At 38.6% G+C, this 26,565-nt stretch overlaps 1 protein-coding gene across 2 annotated transcripts in view; it reads right to left on the bottom strand.

The window, feature by feature from the left end:
* The window catches only part of MND1 (meiotic nuclear divisions 1 homolog (S. cerevisiae)), a 37,927-nt gene extending 12,674 nt beyond the window's left edge, over nt 1-25,253 (bottom strand). The window contains exons 1-5 of one of the 2 annotated variants that reach the window (XM_010074454.1): nt 25,187-25,253; nt 24,323-24,400; nt 22,376-22,524; nt 7,619-7,693; nt 5,218-5,332 (exon numbers count right to left, since the gene is read on the bottom strand). In XM_010074454.1, coding sequence (XP_010072756.1) covers nt 5,218-5,332; nt 7,619-7,693; nt 22,376-22,524; nt 24,323-24,400; nt 25,187 — 418 coding nt within the window. In that variant the 5' untranslated portion in view covers nt 25,188-25,253. The remainder of the gene's footprint in view (nt 1-5,217; nt 5,333-7,618; nt 7,694-22,375; nt 22,525-24,322; nt 24,401-25,186) is intronic. The other variant, XM_010074453.1, reaches the window with a different exon arrangement.
* Nucleotides 25,254-26,565: the final 1,312 nt, after the last annotated feature.

The following is a 26,565-nucleotide window of genomic DNA, read 5'->3' as shown; positions in this document are numbered from 1 at the left end:
AGTGTGGGTGGAGACACTAGTCTAACTTCAACAAAATGACTGATTTCTACTTGCAGACTCTTTGCTAATGGTATTGATGCATAAACCATGAAAAGCACAGCTTATCTCTCAGATGCCAGGTGCATATTTCATGGTCAGTAGCTAGGAAACATGCTCTTAATTGCAAACTGAACATATTGGATTTAAAGGTGATTGAAAAAAACATTCACTATAGGCTTCATCTGTACCCTATTGATCTTGGTGGCACCTAGACCCTGCTTAAAATTATTTGTAGACATTTACTTTTCCAAGTGGATCATTGCAGTTATAAAAATAGCTACTTAATAATTCATAAACTGAAAGCTCTGGCAAGGCTTGAGTTTAAATAACCTTCCTGATGTTTTCTGTCTTTGCCACAAAGAATAAGAGAGACCCTGTTAAATAATTTTATAAATAATCAGCGTTTTGATGAATGTTGAGTAAAATTGATGCAACTCATTCTAAAGCTTCTCCATTAACCAAGATAGTCTAATCTTCATCTCATTTCTTCATTACTGTTTCCCCTCTGGGAACAAGGACTATTCCCAGCACTAGTAAGAAACCCCAAAAAGAATCTAGCAGTTGGTACTAAGTTTTTATAATGTTAAATACATCTACATGCAGAACACATTTTCAAATTTATTTGAATGTAACAGTTAGAACATAATACCTGGGTGTATCAACAAAAAAATATTCAAAACCCAAACTATACATCCCACAAAATCCATCAGCTAAATCAATGTTACCTGTTCAGCATTCAGCCTCAAGATATCAAGATGAATGAAGAAACTGGTAAACCCAGAACTGTTTTCTCACACTGTCTGTATACCCTGATATAATTCTTCACAACAATTTGTCAACCTGAAATTTGTTAACCTGAAATTTTCAGTGTTTAGACACATGAGAAACAGAATTTTTTGAAGCATCTAAGCATCTACAATGAAAAAAAAGACACTTTCAAGTACATATTATATATAGCATGACATTTTCACTGTATCAGTAAAGTCTGGATCTTCTCCAAAAATTTATTTTTACACAGCCATTTAAGTATTAGTTCTAGAAAATAATCTAACCCTGAACTGGACTGGTAGTCATGCCTCCGAGATCACATTTTTGGAGATTCCAAAGTTTAACTGTGTATTTATGGTTTGAAATCCTGTCCATTTAAACCACTTATGCCTCTTGCTACAGGGTAAAAAGAAACAAAGAGAGCAGAAGAAGGTTGACAGCAGAATTGCTACTTTACAAGTGTTTTATCTGGCAGTTTGCTAATTTTTAAAAATACAATTTGTCTAGACATGTTCAGATCACTGTTTTAAAGGTAAAAGGCAAAGACATAAATATTATCAATAATTGGACATTCTAAAAACATGCTAAATAGGAATGCTGACAGGCAACATTTAAAGCCAGCCCCATAAACATTAGCAACCATACCACACTGAAGACACTCACTCCAGTCAGTGCGTAACTGCTACTGAGATTACTGTCATATGAAAAGGCACAAGGTAACCAAAGCAGGACTACTATGAAAAACATAGCTAAGGTTTGCTCAGATCCACCAATGTTTTAACATAGTATACATCAACATTACAGTGGAAGAACAAGAAGTTTCAAATTCTCAAAATGTTTATTTTACAGTGAACACTGAACATGTTTAGCTATTTCCGGTTACAAGCTGGCCAACAACTCAGAGCAAAATCCGTATCATTTATATCCTTAGGCTGCTACATAAACCTTTCTATAAATTTGTCAGAAAAAAATTATTAGCTCCCTAACATCCCTCTCTGGCAGGCAGAAAAAATTAAACTTATGCAGCAGGTTAGTCTGGATGTTATGTGGAACTTTTTTTGCTGCCCTCATGAAAATCTGGATAAATTTTGAACTACTTAAAGCTTGCATTCTCCATGCCTTTGTCCTCTACTGTAATCTTTAGGGAATCTAGCAGCATCACATGTATCCAACTTTGCATACATACATGTTATATCATATAAGCTGTTCCCCTGGAGGAATAGAGAATCTCTTCTCTACAATGGCTGCTTCCCCAGGAGACTATCCTCCAGCCTACAAAAATCTGCCTCAAAGCTCAGAAACAAGGGCTCTGTCCTGAGCCAGCTGAAGCAGGATTACAGGCTTTACAGAGAAGTATAAAATCCCAGTATTTATTTTGGTTTTTTACTTCCGATGACTGTTGTCAGTTTTACTGCCTTTAATGTTGAGGAAGAATTTATTACTCGATCCTAACTCACACAAGATGGTTTAAACAGCATTTCCAAGTGGTAAAGACAAGCTTCAACCACGGAAGGTCATTAAAAGAAATCCATGTAGTTTGCAATTCTAGATATATTTTTACAATACCCTTCCTGTAAAATGGAATTATCCAAATATATCCACAAGACCAGACTATTATGTAGCTTCCTCTAGTGGTCAGTCCCTAAATCTTGTTTCTTCTGCCATTTACTGCAGTTAATTGTCACATACAAATACTGAAATTCTGTGTTCATATGCTGTAAACTTGAGAAGGCATTACAGTTTATACTTCAGCTTTCTAATACAAAAGCCAAGGAAATTAAGCCAAAACATAGAGCAAAACATTTGTTACTGATATTAAAGGGACAAGCAGTGAAGTCAGCAAAAAACCAGAGTTAATATTTGAGTATTCTGATTTGCCCCCTTGTGAATATGCGTTATAATATATTTAGTTACATGGTCAAACATGACTTTCCCACCACAAGACTCAGGAAGCAAGACAGATGTTCAGCTTTTAGTTGAGACTTCAGATATTCGCTATGAATCATCCAAACTTCATTTTGACCCTGGAATTAGTGTGTGTGCGTGTTTTAATGGGAGTCATCACTGTAATATGTAAATCTAACAATCAATAAATTTCTTTCTGCAATATTCCTTTTTTAAAAAGGCATAGCAAAGCATTTGCCAAATTTGAAAGCCACTGAAATCAGATGACAATTTGATACACCCCTAAAATACCACAACAAAAATCAAGGCAGCTCTGTGATACGGGATGGGAACTTAAGAGTGAAATTTCATCTTGAGCATCAGAAAGATTTCCTTACAGGTTGAAGTCATTAAGGAAGAAGAGGAAAACCCAAACATAGAAAGTAACAACCGCCCATTACAAAACCTATTGTACTGAACATTCCAACTCTTCACAAGTGTGCAACTATAGAACATAACAGCCATCTCTGATTTCTGACTCAAAATTAAAATAAAGTAATTTAGATTTAGCAATCTGCTCAGGTAATCTAACTGAAAATAATCAAAGGGATGTTATCTAAATTGTACAGCTAGTAGAAAATTGTATCACTCAAGTAGTTCGAAAAATCTGTAAACCAGTAACTTTAATTACAAGGTTATTCTGTGAAACAGCGGCAGTAACCTTCATATCCAGCTGAACACCTTCCATTGCCTCAGATTCTTTATTGCCTTCATATGCTAAAAACCATAACTTCCTGCATCTTGTTTCGCCTTTGCACTTCCCTCCACTCTGGGACAAGAGAAATGCCCCCAACACCCGGCCTTTTCTTTTCTTTTCTTTTTCCTTTTTTCTCCCCTTCTATCCTGTAAAATTCCATTCAGCTTTGACAAAAAAATTAAGTTGCCAAAATCGCCATTGCTATTTATTAATTTATACATTGCCAGAAAAAATGTGCACCACCAGTGCAACGATGACTGATAAAACATATAACAAAGCAGAAACTTTTTAATCAAAGGTCAGGGACAAATTATTTTCAAAACACTACTGAATATTCCCCACCAACTCCCTTACATGCTCATCCCTCCGTTGTAGAAGCTTATGTGGAGCTTCCACACTCTTTAAAAGAGCAGGACATGACAGGAGCAACTAATGATTACATTTCCTTCCCTCTTTTCAGGATATTAGTCTCTGTGTTGCCAGCTAATGCAGGCTGCCCTAGCATTTGAGCTGTGGTTTGCCCCTCTGTGCCTATTATTTAGGAACATGCTCACTGTGACTGCTTCAACGGACTCCTCAAATTGTTCACTGCAATGCTTACTAGAAGGGCATCTCAGCAGTTAAAATACCTGGCACGATGAGTATCTCTGCTGTCAGCATCTGCCTAAACTCATTCATTTTTACAGCTGGAATCAGCTGGAATGTGTCTGTTACTTGTCCTCAGGAGAGCACACAGCGAGGGATTTACAGCACAGCAACTAACCTCAGGTCTCAAGTTTGCTTATTCCCTGGCATGCCATTACATCCTTGGGGAAAGATAATGCAGCTGACAAAAAAATGTCACAGCCCCTCAAAATAACATCTGTCCCATTTTGGGTTGTGCTGACAACTCTGTTTATGTCCCTGGCTTTCTCTCAGCACATTTCTAAAGCTATGGACTTTGTCAGAAGAATAAGGAAAGAGAAAGATTCAGTCAGATATCTTCTCAGAAAAAGGTCTGTGCCTGTTCCTCATCACTCTGTTATGGCATTCTGGCATTACACCAACTGAATACGCAGGGGTGTTTGGGTAGCAACGTAAAAGCCTAATAAATAAAACATGAAAGTTGAAGTAGAGAAAATTCAATAAAATTTCATGCATGCTTTTCATTTTTCATGCTAAGGATCAGAATATTAAGTATATTTCAGTGCCCAATTCTGAATTAAGTATTAAAGTCACTCATCATTCCTTGTATTCTATTAGAACTAGAAACTCCAACTAAGCCCCAGCATGTCAGAGACAGTACAAACAGTGTCAACAGTATAATACCATACTTACATATAAGTAAAAATTGTCTCTAATTAAATGCTTGTGTTCTAAACAGACAAGACAAAGGAAGTACAAAGATAGTTGTTTTGCCAGCATGAAACTGAAGGTAAATGGAAGCCAGTGAACACTCTTCCTACACACATTCTAGAGTTCAGCACACTTTGAAGCTATAGAATTAGTACGGTTCTAGAACAAATGGTCTTGATCCTAATTCTAACACATCAGAGTATTTCAATTTTAGGTTTGTTTAACTGCTCAGTTGTTGGCAGAGTAAATATCAGTAGAAACTCTGACATAATATGACAGAACATGAAAAGAAATGGTCAGTGTACCTGTATTGTACTGTTCACAACTTTAAAAGCCAAGCAGCTATTCTTTGGCTTATCTGCATACCAGATTTTAAGCTAAAGAAGTGCAGACCTTTTTGTGCAAAAATTCACTTTAAACAATATATAACTCACGCATTTCTTCAACGACATCTGGATCACATTCTCTGTATTTGTCTATTTCTGCCTTTAGCTGTTCTTTTTTCTGCCGAAGGGCAGCAAGTTCCTTTACTAGAGCTGCACGTTCTGCCTGATGAGTCAAAGTACATTGGGAGATTAAAAAAAAATAAAATCAGTAATTATTGCACAGACCATTTTTCAAAGCACAAAGAGATATAAATTTAAAAGCTGTTTTCACAACTGCTTTCTGTCAATGAGCCAGCTAAGCATTTTATGTACACACAAAACTCACTAAATGGTAACAAGTATGAACTGGAAGGAAAAAAGTAAGGCCAAAATGGATAACCAAAAGAACAATTTTCTACAACCTTTGAACTCAACATGGTTTGACAAACTGTGAATAGATCTCAATTGCTGGGCTTAAAGGTTAAAGCACATTTAGAAGTGCTAGTCTTGTAATTAAGAGAGTATTACACAAAAACCTACCATCCATACTCCCACAAATCAAGATGCTGTGTATGAACACACTCCAAAATTATTTTTGTATTGGGTCTGGCTGAGCTGGAGTCAGTATCCCCCCAGCAGCCTCCCAGTGCTGAGTGTCCCCCTGGCAGCCAGCAGGGGGTGTGTCACACACCTTGGGAGGGGGCGGGGCCAGGACAGCTGACCCGGATTGGCTGTTCCATACCATGTGACCTCAGCTCAGCCATAACAGCCAAGGGCAGGGAGGAGGAGGGGGGCATTGGTTACTGGGTTTGTCTCCAGGAGCAGCTGTTACACACACTGAAGCTCTGCTTTGCCGGGAAGTGGCTGGACATCGCTTACTGAGGGGAAGCAGAGAACAACATCTTTGTTTTCCTTTTGTTTCTGTGCGTGGCCTTGGCCTTTGCTTTAATTAAACTGCTTTTATCTTGACCCACGAGTTTTTCGTCTTGTTCTCCCCCCTTATTTTGCTGAAGGAGGAGGGATAGAGGGGCCTGGCGGGCACCTGGCATCCAGTCAAGGTTAACCCACCATAATTTTTCTCCTTTTTTCCCCCAGCATTTAAAAGCAGTAGTCTCAAAAATAAATTCAGATATTTATGACATGGTAGTCATTGCTGGGAGAGTATACAATATTTATTGACCTCAAATATTCTATTGATCAAAAAAACTCTGCAGACACTGACTCAACATGAGCTCTCCCATAGCCAACTCAGCACATATTTCTAATTCAGCCTGTACTTACAGCCAAGCATCCTAACTGGCTGATATTCAAAGATCTCATGCTAGGGCACTGGGTAGCCTAAAAAAGCCAGATAGCATGAGCTTGTAAACCATCAGGTTTTGAGCCACTAGCAATCTCCATGGCAGCCCAGCATTCTGAGGTTTTTTTCAAATTTCCATATTCCCTGTGTTTTTGCCAACAGCCTGGATTCAGAACATTCTGAAAATGCAGATTGGAAATCAAAAGCTTCCAGATGCTGGGGTATGGAGGCTGGCTGCTCAGAGACCTACATCACGGTCTACATTTCTCGGGACTGCATCCTGATGTATAATCTTGAACCAAAACGTTAGAAGCGTCAGTCAGAACGCTCTTGTGATGAGGGCAGGCCACATGGTGGAGAAGCCCGAGTCTTGAATAGTCCATTTGGAAACCTGACAAGCACAGCTGCATGAGAAGCCTGACTGTGATTTCTTGATTTCAGTCAAACCCAGAGCATTTCTATAAAATATTCTGGATTCTAAAATTTGGCACTTCCCTACAAAATTCCATTCCTCCTGAAAATTTCTGGCCATACCTGTTTATGTATTTATTTATTTATTGGAGGCTTAAACCAGTTTAGACTGAGCAACTCAAAAAAAATCAGCAACTTAGAATACTGTATTAATTACTTCTAATACACTACTTCATATGTATGTTAAATGTGAAGCCTAAATATTATTTTGCAGTGTTAACAGCTTCAGCATGCTAAGAGCACCAAGCTTACTTGGCCGCTCAGAAATTTGGATAATAAATAAAACAAAACTTAAAGAAAACCACTGCCAACACCCAAGTTTGCAGTTACTAGATCTGGCAATTCACCAACCATTGGCAACTTTGGCACACACCTGTGGATAGCTCAGGTTCTAAGATATCTTTAAATCTGAAAAAGCTTGTAAGATTACTGGACTTCAGGCAGTCATTTTCTCAGCCTTGGAGCAGCCAGTTGTCAATCTTTACTCATTAGTGCATGACCAACTAAACAATAATATAATATTTTTTTTTCCTCTTCCTTTCTCATCTCCAGTACTTAGAAGTCTTAATGGTTTTCCAGTTACTACATTAGTATTTACAAACCATGCATACTTGTGGCTCTATTTCCTGGTATGAATGCCTCCCCCCCCCCGTTTTATTTCCTGTTATTATTGCCCCCCCCCCCCCCACATCAACTTACAGTGTCTTCACGTCCAATTTTTGCCTTCTCAATGCTTTTTTGTAAAGTCTCTTTTTTCTGACTGCTTTCAGCAAACTGATAAAGGAAACAAAGAACAAAATCAACCAATTTCAGCAACATATATTAAATGTAGTTATAAAATGCATAGACATAGAAATAAACAGATGGGTATACACTTCTAAGTAGATAAATGTATATATAACTTGTGTAATAAAAATAAATACAAAAGCACCCAAATATAAGCCTGAGGCTCTGAATCACAGAAAAAAATTACAGGAAGCAACTTAAAGTGTAAGAAATTTTCACTCCCGTGACACATAATCTTGTTACGTGCTGCATGTTCAGCATGGGACCAAAATCCTACTTCATACCATAATCTGGCATCTCTATGCAAAAGGACTCCATGACATGGAGGCTTTGGATTAGATTATTTCCTTTGGTCCCTTTCCAGCTCTCCTTATTCAATGTAAGCAGTGACAAAAGCTGCAGCAGATCCACCTGCTCAGCTGCTGATACCAGTCTTCCCAAAGTCTGATATGCCACTGGCACAGCCCTAATCCCTTTTGCATACTGGCAAATAGAAGACTCTACAACTCCAAGCCACAGCCCCCTTTTTCGGTGCTGCACTCACTCTGTGAGACCTGAGAGTTCCCTTCCTTCAGGCCTGAGGCAGACGAATCTCACAGAAGTCCCATCTCACAGGGCTGCTGTGAATACTCCCTCCATTTTCCTGTTAATCCAGGAGGAACCGCTCATCAAGAGAGATCTCTCTCCACTAACCTGCCACCCATCTTGAACCAGGCCCTTCCAGTTTAGTTGGAAGTTTTCCAGAGACACTTTTGAAACTCTTAAGCTGAGCAGGATGTATGACTCGCCCCTCAGGGACACGATACTCAGCATTAGCCAAACACCTTGAAATATTAAATGAGATGAATGAGAACGCAAAAAAAATTGTAATAAAATATAGTTTGGAAACCAGTTACTGCATTTGAAACTAGCACACACACAAAATAAAAGAAAATAAGAAGAAGGAATAATAGTATGGTTTGTTAAGTACTCACTCTTTGGTTTAGCTTTAAGATGTTCTGAGCATCAGTCAGGTAGAAAAAAAAGTATATCAGACTAATCGCAAAGACGATGAAGGTGGCTGTCAGAGCCCAGGTTTCATTCCACCTTCCCCCAAAAACCCTCAGATGAAGCCTCTACTTCTTTATTCCCTTTCTTACTGAGGATCCCACTGAGTGGAAAAGCATTCCTAGACACTTCTTGTAATCCCTAGCCTTGATAATTTAACCATATATTTATATTCTTGTCCAGTTGAAACACCAAGACCACATTCATACAATGCAAACAGAGCTGTTTTGGAGCTATGATAATTTCTCAATTTCTATTTAGCTCAGGTTCAGCCTGTATTTTCAGAAATACATATTAAACATAAACACATGATAAATACCAGGCAGAGCTTACTGTCAGGTCTTAAAAGAAACTCCATACTGGTGGTCCATATAGATTAGGACCAAGTCCAACTGCAGCTCACTGCGTTTAGGGGTTCCTTCATAGCCCAATTTTTAAAAATTACTTACTCTTTCTGGGTAAGTATGTGTTCATGCATATGTGAGTATACATACAGTCAAAAAGGTCCCCTTTCAAAAAGAATGTTTTAGTTTTTCTTCAATTTATACAGAAATTACACTAACAGTAAGGCATATTATGATTTGGGGAAAAATATGTCCAGCTGTTTGCTCACTGCTTTAAGTGCAAGTAACCACAGAAGCAGTGTGGGTTTCAGTATGTGGCTTGAAGTACACCAACATCTTAATTTTGGTGTACAGTTAAACAGTACTCTTTCTGGGCTTTCCACAAAATCCATATAATGTTAAGGGTGTTAATCCCCGCATTATGCCATACTAAACAGCAGTATGCAGTTAAGAAGAGGACAAGTGCTTAGGTGTAGTTTGCAGTTCATGAAGCCCAGGGAAGACAAACACCAGAGCACACATTGTTCAGTATCTCTGAACAAAGAATTTTTCTGGAACAAAACTCACAGAGGAAGCAGAGAAGCCAAGGAACTTATCTAGGCCCATATATCACACGTGCAAAGCCAATGCTTTCTGCAACAAAGAGGGCATAAACATGTCACTTTCCCTATTTTTTCGTATTCATGAGGTTCTTCAGGAACGTTTCTGCATTCTTTAAGATGGAAGCATAGAAGGAACTCTCCGGGATTTGCAATAAAATCATAAAAGCTAGTTTCCAGCTTGGAAGCATGGTTCACGGTATAGCATCTTATTATTTTCTTGGTTCCATAGCATTTAATCATGAAATAAACAGTAATGGCAAACACTGAGAACTACAGACATTTCTTAGATTCTGACCTACATAACATGAAAGGTTGCCATGCCACAGCGTTAGTAGAAGACCTTCCTCTGTCTAAAAGCAATGATTATTTTTATATTATTTTATTCAAGATTTTTGCTTTATTATCTCACAGATTTTAGTTTCTTGGGTTTTTGTAAATCTTGTTTTCACAATCAAGAATTTTAAAAGTTCTCCATTTTACAAAAACAAAACCACATCTCTTTGTGTATTATTTAGAAGTCACAGTGGGTATTCCCATGGCAACAAATAAAATATGAGGATAAGGAAAGGAATAGCAGAAGGAGGCAAGATATGGAAAAACAGCAAACATAGGACAAGGATGGGTGACCAGGGTCTGTGCAAGGAATCTACGAAGATGGGAGAAGCAGGAAGGCTTGGGTAAAGATATTGGAACACAGCTGAAAATAACCATACATGAAAGGAGGAAAGACAGGGAGCAAGGATAAAGGAGTCGGAGAAAGGATAAAGAGACATTATAAAATACTTAACTGAGAGATAAGGACAAAAGGAAGATGACAGGTTATAGGGCATTAAAATAAAAAAAAAAAGCAAAATTTGCAAATGTTGTGTATGTATGACAGCAGAGGATCATCTGGCCAAATAACAGTGACTTACTTTCCCACTCACCAGCTGCAGAAAAGCCTGATTGCAAAGGAGCACAGTAGCAGATGGAAGATTTCAATCCATGGAGGAATCTTGCGATGTTTTTCAAGGGAATTGGTAAATAATTTCTCAAGGACCATTAATCACCCTGAGAGAAATCTGACTCCTGCCAATAGCGGTGAGATTGATCTGGAGAAAACTACTTATTGTCTCCCCCCTGTTTCTTAAGAGGGATATCTGGTCTGACACATGAACAACCTTCTGCCACAAGTGTAGCTGACCAGATGTGGAAAACAAGTACAGAAAGAGATATTCTACTGTACTAGAAAGCTTCATGTCTCCAGTCTGAGTATCAGACATATGATTAAGCAGAAGAAAGCTGGAAAAATGTCATCTGTCAGAAAGCTGTTCAAAGAAGGAGGGGACACTAAATAACTGAAAGGAAAAAAATAAATCCTCCATGAGCATTTTCACAGTTTGCAAAACATGGTGGGAGCCTGCAAAAAGACAGATTAATGAAGTAAGTAACTAGTATCTATAGAACAGGAGAGTTGGGAAACAGTTCCTTAATTTTACAGACCACTGCGGTCAATTAACTGACCACTGGCCTAGCTTCAACACTAATTCAATCCAAAAGTCCCCCAAAGGGATGTTCCTTCTTACTTTGCAAAGTTCTCGCAGTGTTTAGCTATACATCCGTGCTGCTGTGTGCGTGTGCTAAGTGCTACACGCTGCTGATAACCATCCGTTCCATCACAGGCATCGAGGTCTGGTTTGCATCAAAAGATACAGATTAGATGTACACAGGTAATTTATAATATACTATGCACGCATTATTACTAGGGTTCCACTTTGGCAAGTCATTAATGTATATTTGTAAGAGGAACATTTAACCCTGACACACAGCAGCAGCAGTTTTCAGTTCTCTTCCTTCTCAAAACCTGCCTGATGCTATCCTAGCTCTACACAACTGGGTTTTTATTCTCCAGCAAGTTTTTGTTGGTCATATTCCTTCTGGTTCCTCGTTCTTAACCACTCTAACCACCAACATCCCACCAAACATGTAGCTTGTCTCCCCAGCATATTAAAACATCTACAAACCTGGTGTAAGCCATGCAAACACAGACCCTAGAGTATGTACACTGGACAAGAACCAAACCAAGGTCTCACACGCTAACCACCAAGAGCATTCACAGCTGTTAGCCCACTGTCATTGTGGTCTTACAGAGGAGTATCATGTGCTCCCTTTTCTTTCAGCCAAAACATTAAACCAAAAATGGTATTTAAACTACTGCTATTACAAGCAGCACTCACTGTGGCACTACAGAAGAATTCAAGACATTGATTTTTTAATTGTTTTTAATGATGCAAGGTTATTTACTTTGGGTTTGAAGTTCACTATGCTTTGTTTCAGGCCAGAGGCAAAGGCTTGTTTGCTTTTAGCTTAAAAAAAAAAGTTCAGGAGTTTTAGGGTGACATTTGCAGTAGATGGATGTATTTCTGTTTGAAGTTCACTATGCTTTGTTTCAGGCCAGAGGCAAAGGCTTGTTTGCTTTTAGCTTAAAAAAAAGTTCAGGAGTTTTAAGGTGACATTTGCAGTAGATGGGTGTATTTCTTTCCTATGTTAAACCTAACCCACCACTGAAAAACTTAAATGGAAGTGACAGAAGGCACGGAGAGAAAGTACTTCAAAGCATTCCTCTAGATTTTAAAGAAAGATAAAAAAAATTTGAAGCCAGAAAGTAGACTAATAATATAGAAAGAGTAAAAAGGAAGACAGCCAAGAAACAATGTGAAAATATTGAAAACAGACCTGTTTTGTTAAAAGAAAGGCATAGAACATTTCTAAAAGAAACTGCTCAGCAATCACTGTTGGCTAAAACAATAAAACCTAAATGAGGAAAAAAAAGTGCACTGATGTGCAGAATTGTTTTCTAAATTACTACACAAAGTAAGCATACAACTACTTCTTTTACTTATGCAGTCACCTGGCCCCTTACCAGGGCCTGCAAATACACAGGAGTAAACTTTTAAGTTAGCTATTTATGCTCACAGTGGAGTAGAGAATACTACTAGGAACTGCAGTATTGTCACTTCTGCCCCGCTCTCAGCGTGCCTGCGTATCACTCATGAAATGCCATTTTGCACATAACTCATCCAGTGAGCGGAACTACAGTAGGAGCAAGTCCTAGGTTCACTGGGACTCTAGTCAGAGATGTGATACACTCCCAGACAACAAACACACACTTGTGACGTAAATAAAGTTACATAGCAAGTAACTTAAATTTTTTTTTTCCTTTTAACATTTTGTGAAAGGAACATTTGTTTCCTTTGCAATGTTTGGAAGAGAAAAGCAATGTCTTACCCCAAGTCATTACAAGTCACTTTAACAATCAGTAGGGATTTTTTTTACATGGGACTTAGAAGGAACATGACAGAAGCAACTGGGAGACTGGAATGGTTAAAGAAATACAGCTAAGAACAAAAGCAGAGATTAAAGCAACATAGAATAAGAATTTTTAACTCATAAATTGAAGAACAGACAATAAGATTTTTTTCATCATGAGAACACCATAAAATGGATGGGAAACAAGCTATAGAAAATAGAAGAGACAGAGTTAGGGCTTACCATATTTCTGTAATCACAAGAATTTTTTTTCTTAAATGCTGCATTATAGGTATACTGGAAAAAATGTTCAGTACAAGAACTCTCTTTTCTTTATGCATGCCACAAATTTTACCATAAGAAGATTGCCTCATTTTTAATGCAATCTTTGAAAGAGTCAGTTCAAAAACTTTGGAAAAAGTAGGGAGTAAATGTAATTTTCTGGAGAAAAACGAGACCCAAAACCAGTTATATTTGCTATTCAAAATCAAGGGCTGGTGCACTGATTCTTTTAAGTGAATAATACTTGTTCCAAAGTGTCATACTATGAATTCTGCCAGAGTGCAAGTTCTGTTTTTTTAAAGAAGTACTGAAGAGGTAACAAGTGGCTATTTTTTAGTGTTGGATTGTAATTTATGTCAGTGATTAAAAATTATCAGATACTCAAGCGAAGTAAGTAAAGGTTTTTTCAGGGAACTAACTGAACACATATCTGACTCTCCACACAATTGTCCAACAAATCACCATAAAGATTATCAAAAAATAAGAATTCTGAAGTTAGATCTCTGCACTCATAAGCAGTGTTTATATGTTTTGCTAGAGTATTCATGTGGGTAATACTGATTTATTTGCCCCTCCCATAAACACAATCCATTTTGTGTTTCAAGATTACATTTAGGCCTATAGTCCTGATTTACTTAGCGTGCTAACACATGAGAATGAGACTGAAATATCACATAGTAAATTAGGCATGGCCCTATTCCCAGGTCATGTTGAGTATGGGATGAGTCCTTCTTCCTGCAATTGCTTTTGGATAAAGTAAACAGAACGTGTGGGGTATCCAAAAGAAATAAATGAGGAATTCCCCCTCCATTGGAACCTTCACCCATCTATGTACAAACCTCATATTGCTAGCTGCAGTTATTTTGAAGATTATTATTACATAGTAAATCCCTCTGCATTAAAAGTAGCTTGTAATTCAATTATTTTCCACCTTTTTAGACTTGCCATAATAGTTAAGTTAAAGTTTACTTAGAGAAGATGTCTTGCCATGAGCTTTCGGTTTTCCTTTGTTCATTTGCAATGCCATTTGGTAAGTGCTAGTTACTCAACATAAAATAACCACTCCAGGCCAGTCTTCTTCATAGAAACAGTTGTGCAGGCTGAATGAATGAACTGAATTTCTCTGGCTGCTTTCAGAGTTGGCATAATTGGCACGACCTGAGGGACAGATGGCTGTCTACTCAGATACAAATACCAAGTATGCCCAATCAACCTTAAAAAAAAAGCTGAAACGCCTCATTCTTCAATGCTGTTTCACAAATGCAAGTAGTCTAATAGGGAAAGCTGAAAGAGACAAAAGGCATTCACATGACTGACAGAACTACAGAAAATTCTAATACCTGGACATGAAGGATGCTCGTTACTGCACATTAGTGTATTTACTAAACCTACAAAGTCCAAGGTGATAGTTAACATGCCTGTTCAAGGCAGAAAGAACACTGAAAAATATCTTCCCTTGGAAAGAAAGGGAGAGAAAGAAGAAAAGTTCTGATTTTTCCCTAAAGGGCTTTTAAAGATTGCTGTCCTAACCAGCTGGGCCATATACTGACAGGGCCTTCAGGGACTAAGCACAGACAGTCCCAAGTTAAAACACAATATTCATATGATATTCCCTGAGCTCAAGTCCTGCCTAAAGACTACAACAAAACAAATCAAAACTTTATTCCACAGACTTTCAAAAAAACCCCAAATTCTACACTGAGATATTATCAGTAAAATACATCTATCAAATTTCAGAGTTTTGACAGCACTCTTACATATTCACTCTTTATGCCAACTTCATCGTTTTTAAGTAATGTTAAGACAGATGACCAAGTCATCTCAAATTCCTGCTACAAAGAATAGTCTTTGATGGAACTACCATGCGTCCAACAATAACGACCTGTTTGACTGTGATGAGAAAGACCTTTCCTCTGAAGTCTCCCTGCTTCAAAATAACTTCACACATTTTGGCTTTATACTTTTTTTTTTTTTTAATTTCATTCCTTTCAGAAGAGGAAAATGCTATAAAGTAAGACTTACATAATTGCATGCTAGTATTTGACTTCTGTACGCATGTTAATTTTCTAAAGTAAAATATGCTATATTAATTGAATGATGAGATTTTAAGGTGAAAGTCAAAGTTCTAATTAAATGAGATTAGAACTCCCTGTCTCCATCCAATTCAGCTTTGAAAGTAGCATTAACTCTGCCCTATCCCCAGGCTGGAAGCTCCTGGCCTTGCAGCAGAGGCAAACTTACAGGTTTGCCAGACAGCACAGAACATCTAAACCTTTAAATTTCTGAGGATGCTGGGTTTCTGCTGATATGCTGAAATGCCATTCACACCTGCCACGCCTGCTGTGGGGCATGGGGAGATGAGCAGGGATGCATCTGTGCCAGATTTGACTGGGCTGCTGGAGTGAAAGCCCCATGTTTATTCCCGGTTTCTTTGCATTTCATTTAATTGCAATGTCAGGAATGGTGTCAGCAGCCGATATGTAAACCTCTTTGAAAAGGAAAGGCAAACCATGTGACGATATTACCTAAAAAACTCAGTTTCACTGAAAACACTGTTAGAAAAGTATTTTTTCCTGCATTATATCAGAATGAATATTTAACATACACTCTACAGGGGCACATTAACAACGTATCCTTTTTAACATAGGATTGTTCCTTCAAACCTACTTTATAATCTTTGCAGTTACTACAAAGACAGCTTTTTTTTTAAAAAAAAATTGCTCTTAAATCATGACAATTTTAGCTTATGCTCATCAAGAAGGCAGGAAAGGAAAACCTACACTTCACAGTTGCCATCAATCTAGTTACATATTAACAGCTAGTAAAAGGAAAAGCATGAAATTCAGCTAATGAACACCAAATTAGGAGGCTGCTTAATTCTAACAGAAGCCTCCAGAGCACTGTATTTTTAGAAGTCTGCCATGACAGCAGTAACTAAGGATGCCCTCCAGGGCTTTGTAGCATGCCATTAAACATAATTCCAGAAGGCTCTAATAAGCTGCAGCATTAGAAGAGTATTCTCTGCTGGACATTTGAGGACTTAGTAAATTCAGAATCATTGCAAGACATCAACATTTTTCAAGTGCAAGATGCAAAGAGGTAACAAAAACCTTGGTCTGCTTCAAATAAAACTTCATGAGCATCTTCCAGGAGACTGATCCAGGGAATAAGCTTTACACGAACAAACAAGCACTGATATAATCAACACATTCTCAATGTTTAAATTATGCAAATTCTCAGCTTCTTGCTTTAGAATATTTCTTCCTCCTACAGCTCCCACTGGGTGGTATGAAGTTACCTAGTCATACCATACCAGCTTCAGAGTTGGCCATTCCTTTATGTGTCTAGTCCTTTATTTCAAAGAAAATGTACAGGTCAGTGGAAGTCTGCAGGCTGCAAATAAGGAGGGGTCACTAATTGCCTCTGCTGGGAGAGTCATTACTACACAAGAGAGGGAAAAAAGTGAGCCAGAAGGGAATGGACTCACCTGTCAGACTGGGGCTGCAGATAATCAGAATGGTCAGGTCAATCCGAGGAAGAATAAATAAAGTAGGAAGCTAAATGAGTGCCCTCAAATATAAGTGGAAAAAGGGAGGCCCAGCATGGATATGGGAAGACCACTGTAACTGCTTAGTCAACACATTGGGATCCCACCTGTGTAATACATTAAGAAAGGGAACTCTTCAGCAATTAGACATTTATTTTTCCTGGAAAGGGACAACTTATATTTTCTCCAGCCTAATAAAATTAAATTGTAAGCATAAATATTAGAGAAAAATGTCTAAGCAATTCCTAACACAAGTCATATGCATTAGTTGCAAAAGAACCAATGTACTTCTCTGGTTTTAGAGGAGAATTCTTTAACTACACTATCTATTCCCTAACATTCATAAAATACTAAAAAGATAGCTCTAAGCTCTTCTAAAAGATATTTCAGCAAAGCTTAAGATCATGATAAACCTTAAAACACTATGCATGCAAGTCCTTTATGTTCAATAAATGAAAAAATCTTTTTAAAAACATACTGAATAATGAATTACTACAGCTATTCAATTGATCATGATGTGAAAATCTTGTACCTCAAAAATCAACTGTTCTATCAACAGCATTAGGCCACCGATTCCAAAGGTGTTGCACGTGTACCTCTAGGGATAGCCCATCGCTGCTACAAGGAGAAAAAACAGTGAGGCTCTGCATTCAAAACCATTGACAGAGGCTCTGTTAAAGGCTGACATACCATCTACTGAGGACACTTCTACAAAGCAATGCAAAAAGCTTGCTTCACCGCGCTAGGTCCCACAGGCACTCTGGCTGATTCAAAGCACCAGCCAGGGTAGAGATCTTGTCTGGCATCTTCAGCAACGTCACCCAACTCCAAGCACCATCAGGCCTGTTACCCGGCACTGATCATCTGTCATCTCCACGGATTTGTACCTCAGTTGAGGACTGATTACTTGAAGGCAGCCACCTCTGTGCACTGGTACATACTTGCAATCCAGAATCCATCTCCAAACTATGTGAAAATGCACTGACAATGGAGTGAGTCAACTGGATCAGGGAGGAGGCTGCTCAGACTGAAACAATGCAAGGACAGCAGAAGTTTCCTGTGCTTCAGTCAGTGGTCTCAAGCAGTCTCTATTCAGCTTTTCCATGTAGTTATCCAGCCACAGTATTTGAGGACGAAAAACACGTCTAAAAGCATAGAAATAAACTAAACTGCATCTTGAAAGAACTTTCTGATTGTTAAATCTCAAAATTTTCTGTGTGCACTCAGAGCAAATAAGGTTCTCTCCTTTTAGTTATGTTGTCAAACATCTTCAGGAAGCTTCAAGCCAGATTACTCACCAATATGATTATTTTTTCCATTAATTATTTTCAAGCAATGTGCATTCCTAACAAAAGCATTTCCTAATATAGCATTCTCTGAGTCTTTTTTCTTAATATATAAAATAAATCCTTTCTCTTTTCATATTTCAGTGCTCATAAGTACAAACAATTTGGTACTCTGTTTCAACAAGTTCATTCCCGGGGTTGTGGTTGTTTGGTTTTGTTTTTTTTTTTTTTTAAACTAGCTGACAAAGGAGAGCTAGGATGTATTGACTTCTAAATTCTTCCCCTGGCTCTCAATTCATAAGTCATGGAAGTGAAAATCCTAGAGCAGCGATTTAAGAAATGAAACATCAACTAATCCCTTCCATCTTAACTAACACTAGCCCAATGCAATGCTTAGTGGGAAAAAAAAATAATTGCCAGAAATTCTCCCCAAGTCTCTGTTGTTCACATGTATCTTGAAGTGAGCACAGGGAACAGCATAAAAAGTCCATCCTGTATCCTTCTCTAAAAATATTCTGTTTAGTCTTTATTGCAGTACAAGATGACACCATCCTGCTCTCAGTCTCAGAAAGAACAACAGCAATAATATCTGGCAGAAGGCATAAACCTTTAAGAGCAGCCATGCCACTGCAAAACAAACCAATACAAAATCCATGGGGACCTAACAGCAATTCTTACCCTGTAAGATATTGGAGAAAAAAAGTTGCATCAAATGCTGCACAAAGTAAAGATATTCGCAGTCCTTGGCGTTCAGAAAAACAGGAAGAAGTCCAAACAGTAACTCTGGGTTACAGAGCAACACCAAGACTCTAATACTAATCAGATCAGCACAAGATTTTCCATATATGTCAGTTCAGGGGTTAGACCCCTCTCCAAACACCTGCGCCCACAAAAGCAAGTTGAAAGATGGGGGCGGAGGGGAAGCTATGTCAATAGAATCTTTATTTCAAGCACTGTTTTTAACTGCCATATCTCTGCACAGGGGGATCACTCTGATTATGCAATAAATCCTTCCTGACAAAAACCTAGGGTATACGCAACCATTGTGAGGTGTAACTTTAAACATCCAAACAAAACTGGCTTGTTCTGTGTTATAAATACTGAGTCAGACCTCCTTTCTGCTGAGTCTCCAAGTGGGGTGTGGCTCAATAATCACTGAAAAATCTGAAACAAAAATTTTCCTGCAAGAACAGTTCCGAAACCAACCTCCCCATGATCACAAGCTCTTTAAGATGCAGAGAGCTACAAGAAACTTTGCTAAAGCATTATGAAGTACCAACATATGCAGGAAAAGGTCCTGTGGCAGGCCCAACTTGTCAAATGCAAGCTTCAGCTCCATGCATTAATAGGAGAATTTGCATCATGGAGAAGCTTGTTCTGTTCTTCCACAGTATTTCCAAATGTCTCAGTTCAGCATCTGGGATCGCCCCTTTCCCTTCACTACTTACCCGTGCCCTCAGCAAACAAAGATACTGCCTCCTGGTAAAAAGCCTCAATTGCAGTATGAACTGAACTGCTACATTTTTAAACTTTTGCTTTAAGTAAGGCAGTTGGATTCTGGCTTTTAACTGCTGAAGAAAGAGACCAACTCATGTAGTCAACAAGAGATCCGAACAAGTCATAGAAAGAAAACGTCTCTCAGCATGCCACAAGCTGTATACTGGAATGATCAAAGACGAGCAACATGCAACAGCAAAGGTACAACAGCTTACTTTTTCCTCTGCTTTGCATGTTCTGACAAGAAGTTTTGTGATACTCGGTGACTGGATTTAGAAACCCTTCATGTGTTCACATCAGGAAGAATACAAACACTGGAACAGCTACCTTGAACTCACAGACCTAATCTGTTATCGTCTTGTAAAAATGTTCAGAGAATTGTTCATTGAATATACCACCTTTCCACTGTGTCAACAGAGAAGGTATCTTCAGCTAGTGAAAATGTTTTTCCCTGAAACATTTCCATTCTTATCAGAAAAGCAAAGTAATGAATGTAAGTATTTTTAAGGACTCAACACCGTCTAAAGAGAGCTCTTGGATCAGCAAGCCCACATGTTAGGAGCAGGACTTGGTTTGCAAATAAGGGTCCGGTAACAGAACTATTTCTTTCAACTGAACAGTTTTAGTACTGGAAAACTGTTTATATCAGCATAGTTTATTTCATACATAGAAATAACTATCAAATAACATTACAATACAATAACTGCATGCCTATTATAATTCCATAATAATAGATGGTATTATGTTTAATAATAGTATTATGTTTAATAATGTAATAGTACATTTAAAGCAGTACAGCATATGTTAGAGATAACCCCTGGATACTTATGATGGAGCACATTATGCAGATTCTGTAAGACATTCCAAGGAAAATATTCATCAGGGTATGCTAGAGACCTGCTTGATCAGTTATCTTTAAAATTCATGATGCGTCTGGACCCAAAAGCAAACACAACAAATACCAACCACTCATTCAACTACTTGGCTATAATATGGAGCATAAGCAAAGATAGAAAGTATCCAAGAGTAAATCATTTGCATTCAACAAGAGAGTGGCATGAGGGTGTTTGCTGAACAAAGCAGGAGTATTTGTTCAATTGCTCAGTTGGCATTTACGTTCTGGCAGGGTAAGTAGCTTGGTCTAAAACTTGTGTGAATATACTAATAGGTTGAGTAACTTTACTAGGAAAATCTGTTCCAAGTCAGTGCAGGGTTAAACTGATCTCCTGCTTCAGACAAATGAAACTTCACTGGAGTAGGAATTGCTGCATTGTTACTATCACTCAATAAAATTTAATTTAAGCCCAGCCATGCCAGAATTCACATCCATGCCTGAAAACGGTACAAGCGTATCCAGCTAAATCAAGAAAGTTTTTACTGTCTGGACTCATTTGAGTTCTGAAAACAAAGGCAGTAAAGGACCAGACAAAATTGTCAGAGGAACAAGTTAATATTAACCAAGTCTCAGTACACACAAGGTACAATTTATATCCATTATACTAATGGGTCATCTGAGGTGCTGAGAAAGTTACTCAAAACATAGAGCAAGTCAGTGGCAGAACCTGAAATTAAAGAGTCAGTCATCACCCAGGCCAGTGATGACAACATTCAGAGCAAAGGGAGATGATCCTATGTTGGTTAAAAGAGAACAGTGGACCGAACACTTTCAGTTTAGTAATGACTGAGATTTACAAGCAATGACAGCATAGCAAGGGACAACTAACAACATCTCAGCTGGTCACTCTACCCATAAACAAGCAATTTCAACTGCATTGATCAAGCTACGTAATGTGCTTTGGTGAATCTGCCTCAGATTCACAAACTGCTTTTTCATTTCATGTTGGGGAAAAAACTTTTTTTTATACTATTAATTTGGAGCTTTAGAGAAGTAGCTGAAGGTGACAACACTGTACATAAAATGGCAATGATGACACCGGAGCTATGTGTGAAGAAAACAATGTCTGTAAAAATGTTCAGAGGGTACCAGTAAGTTTAATTCAAATGATTCTTTGATGAATGGACATAATGCTAAATAAGCATGGGAAAAGGTGGGAGTGTTGTGGTGCAATGGGACCACAAAGCTAGTTTATTGATCTTGTTATCATGTACTCCAGCTGCAAATAAACTGATGAATAGATACTATCCCACCCCAATTACAAGAAGCAAGAAAGACAGTTCCTAAAATGTAGCAAAGAACCGGATCAATAGAACAGCAATGGTGCAACAGAAGATGCCTTGTTCTTCTGCAGAAGATCATGACCAATTTGCTCTTCTCTCCTACTAAAAGTGCAATATGAGATTACACAAGTGCTCACAAATTAAGCTACCGATAAAAGCAGACAGGAAAGCACAACGGCCAGAAGCAGAAACCATTGCCACATTTACTTGGGATATCCATTTCAGTCCTCTCATGGCTTTTAGACCATTACCACATGATGGCCTACATTACACAAAGACACATAAAAGCATATGCTGCCTGAATATTTAGAGGAAGTCCTTAAATTATATTTTGCATCATGAATAACATGCTTTCAGTGGCAAGTAGACAAGTTTTCTCAAGCTCCAACAAGAACAACCTCCAAAACTTTTCTGAAGTGATAGCAAGATGAGAAGGAATGTCATACGGTGCATACCAGATGATTCCTATAATAAAATCTGTGTGTGTGCACATACAAATATGCACACAAGAGCACAATATGAAGAAGAATGACAAGAGGGTATAAGGAAAAAGCAAACCCATTCAGGTAGAACAAGTACTTTCCTTAAAATAGATTTACCTGAGACTCCAGTTCTTCCAATTTACGCTTCCTGGCATGAAGAGCTTTACTTGGAAATGCCCAGAAATAATTGGAAGTTCCAATTCTATCAGTGTCCACCATGCCATCATCGACTAAGCTTTGCAGAATCTCTTTCACCGACATCGAGGCTATTAAAAGCAAAATACCAAATTAGAACTACATAGCGTGTAAACTATGAAGAACTATGAGTACCATAAGCCATCACCTACAAGTATTAATATTTTACTGTGATGTCAGCTAGCTGGGTAATTTCAAGAGGACACCATGCCTGATGCTTCACTTGAAGGAATGAATCCTTTCGAAACCAGCAGTTCATACATAAAGGCTGCTCTTCTATACAGTCTGCTACCAGATGTTTGTAAAACACCGCTCACAAGTATCATAAACCATACATGCATATGTACAATACCAGAACAAACTCATGAGAGGGCACTTAAGAAGTGGTCTTGCAAGCTTAATTCTAATGTGGATTAACTTATAATTTCTTAATTAGGAGTGTAATTACATTTCACTTTGTAATGTTCATCAAAGCACTAAACAGCAGCAGTGGCACTGAAGCCATCTGTCTACAGACCCAGGGGGGCAGATTTTACTTTTAATTATATTCAGTTCCAATACAAAAAGTCATCTGCAGTCAGAAGGTTCCAAAACACTCCTGAACATAATTATCCATTTTCTAGCAAATGTGTGGTATAATTCACCATTTAAAAGATGATACCTGTTCAATAAAGCAAAGTAGTTATTATTATCCTCAAGTGTTGCAGATATAAAGACTTTTCAGCAAATTATGGGCTTTTAGTGTCTGACTGAAAAGGGGATCCCAGATCAGGAACATCCAACCTTTCGGAAGCTATAGGCTGGATGCCAGTATGGAGATGTTTCCATAGGCTAGATATTTTTCTTTTAAGAGTAACTGGGGCTTGGGTTGTGTGGCTAAATGCCTTCATATTCAGAAGCAGGATGAATTTGGACTACTCAAAGGTGTTAATGGTTTTAGAAACTCTACACTCCAGATTTTTAAATATGGAATTCCATTGCTTGCATTAACTGTTTTGCATACTCCTCCTGCAAATCACAATTAAACATATGCATTGACATCCAATCAAGACAGCACCACACCTCTTCAGAAGCCTGTAAGTTCCTCTGTTAGCTGCTGACATAACTGAAAAACACTGTTTTGTGATATTTACCTATGACTGCACTTCTTTCAACACGTTCGTTTACTCTTGCCGTGCCACAAAGATATGCTAGTCAAGGACAGTGGCAACGACACAAACATGACGCTTCGTCCCCCTTTTGTCAATGAGCATAGAAGGAAGCAGAATGAGGAATATATAGAACAACCCAACAACACAAGATAAATCCTCTTGGACCTAATCCTACACCAGTGGATCTCATCAGGAAAGCTTTCATTGAAAAGACAAACGCCTTCCATTTACAGCTGTCCAGCCATTTTTTGGGGAAAAGCTCAACAGAACATTGACCATGTACATCTGGACTAACATTTTAAGATATTTGTGACATAACAGACAGACATTTGAACCCTCTGTTTACTACCTGTTTACTTTTACCTGAGTACACATAACAATTTCATGGACTGAAAGTCACTGCAAGTCAGGCATCTCAGTGCCTAGGAAAAACCTCATCCCATATTTTATTGGGTAACTTGGAGTTAGCTGTGACATTCTAATCATTTCCCATCTTATCCCTAACACCTAACATAAGTGACAAACATTAGCAATCCAAGGTAGGTTGACATAACTTCCAATGCTACAGCCCTGCCATTGACCAGCCTCCCTTTCTAGCTACTTTTTGCATTAATATTACAGTCACAAACCTAAAATTTTAGCCAGGAAAATTTACCCTGTATGACCTGTCACAAAAATGATAAATGGCTCAAGAGAAACAACTTTTGTAAACACTTACTAATCCCTTTTTCTTTTGGGGCGATCTTCTCTATATCCTTCAACTGGAACACGTCTTTCTGTGCAAAACATAAAAGCACTTTAGCTCCAAATGACAGCACCATCTAAGCCTGAGTGGTTTTTACACTAAATCAATGCCAACAAAAGCAAGCAGGAAATACATTGCATGTTTCTGTTCTGCTAGGGAAATAGGCTGCATATCCCTCCATAGAATTAGAACATTCTGCGAATTAAAAAAAAAAAGACTTTTATTGTAAGAAGCCCTGTTCTTCTCTTTGGTACTCTAAAGTCACCGTATCTTGCCTGAGGTCAGACTGTTAACCCTTTAGGGCAGACAGAGCCAAAGTTCGATTGTCAGCACCAGTACTCAAATGTCACAATGCTATGTCACAATATTTTTTTTAATTGGTGAAATATTGTGAATTACTTATGTCACCAATATAATTGTAGCTCTGCTTCTCGATCTTCGGGTTTCTTCTCCCGACTGATCTCTTCCAGGTCTGCTCTTCTCTTTTCTAACACTCAGATTTCTTCTTCTTCCTCCCATAAAGAGCAGTGAGGTAACGCAAATCTCCTGCTATCCCTCTTATGGTAACACACTCAAAATGAGAAGGTTTGAATAGGGAGCACATCGAGCATTTAACAACACCTGTGCACCTTCACGCCCTGGCTCCACCTGGGAACGAGCCACCTGATCAGAAGCTACGTGAATCAAGCTCTGTCCTTGTAAATTATACATTGGTGACACAGGGCATCAGTGAAGTGCATAGTGGGATATACAGACTTCATCTACATTTACAGTTAAGCTCCTTTTAGGACCTGTTTTCCCACCAGTGTAAATGCAGGACAGTTACAAGTTACTTACTGTTTGAAAAAAGATCTCCATCATGCGAGCTCTCTTCTCCTCAAAGCTCAGACCTTTTTTCTTGGACTAGAACAGGGGGAAGAAAAAAAAAAAACCAAAAAAACCAAAAACCAGACCAAAACCCAACACATTCAGCCATTTGAATAATTAACAAATTAACATCTGCTCAGAATTCAAATCTATTTACCTCCAAGTTACATTTGCCATCCTTTAAAATACCTTAGCACTAGCCCCGGACTTTCGAATAAAGTTCTTCCCACAGGATCCTCACACCAAGCTAATCCACCTGCAATCTATTAAACTGTGGGACCTACACTCTAAATTTGGAGCTGACCTTTCAGACAACCCAATCCAGCTCAAGTCTCAATGTCTCCTGGCAAGCCCAAAGAGTTCCTTGTTTTGCCTGACTAGATTAAAAATGTGTATTTATACCAATTCTCAGCAACATGCCCAAATGTTTAATAGTCCTTAAAAAGATAAGATGGAATGTCTTTTGCTTTTCGTGTTTATAATTGTTTATCTTGTGTTACAGATACAAATGCCAGATGCAGGCCAGTTATGGGGGTTTTTTAAGGAGGTAAAGTGCATTTGCAGGTGCTATGTCTTTCTTCAAATTTCCAACCCAACTTCGTAACTTCAAGGTCACATTTTTAAAGCTGTGGTTCTTTTATTTCTCATACCTGCAGTTGTGCAACAAAGCAGTAAATAACACGGACAGAAACACAAGCAAAAGGCAGAACCGACTGCTGGCAAACTGTTCCCAGTAATACAGAACAGAGGAATATCCTCCTCCGATCACTTTCAGAGACGCTGTTTTGAGATGCCTCTTGTAACATTAGGATATAAACTATAAACTATTTCACAGAGAATTGTGAAATGGCCGTAAGGTGAGTGGGGGTGTTTCCCCTCAGCCCACCCTCTGCTCCGCAGGCTGCGAGACCCTGCACTGCTGCGAGGGGAAACGGGAGGGGGCCAGAAACACCAATCTAGGGTGCTGTCAGAAAGAGGCCTCCCTTCAGAGAAAAGAAAAAAAGCCACACAAGTAGCGTTGCCCTTCAGCCAGGGGAAGGGGGGACCCTAGTGCTACGCTGCTCTGAGAAGGGCGGCGTGGCTTTGCTCCCAAGCCCCGACAGAAGGGACTCAATACCATTTTTCACTTCTTAACCGCTGCTTCCTTCCTAAATAAACCACCCCGCGGTGCGGCGGGACAGTCACAACGTGCGTCGAGAGCAGAACGGCCAGACTGGTTCCGAGTTTTAAAATAAAAACTACCTCATGGAGCTACAACAACACACGGACAGGAGCAGTTCAGTGCTGTATTTAACACACACACTAGCGGTATGTTTTAAAGTCTCCTCCCCTCTGCTCTAGCCAGCGAT

This window comes from Pterocles gutturalis, unplaced genomic scaffold, assembly GCF_000699245.1.
Source record: "Pterocles gutturalis isolate BGI_N339 unplaced genomic scaffold, ASM69924v1 scaffold21327, whole genome shotgun sequence".
Classification (NCBI taxonomy): Eukaryota; Metazoa; Chordata; class Aves; order Pterocliformes; family Pteroclidae; genus Pterocles; species Pterocles gutturalis.
The sequence above is the reverse complement of the archived record's forward strand: the minus strand, read 5'-3'. Positions and strand labels throughout refer to the sequence as shown.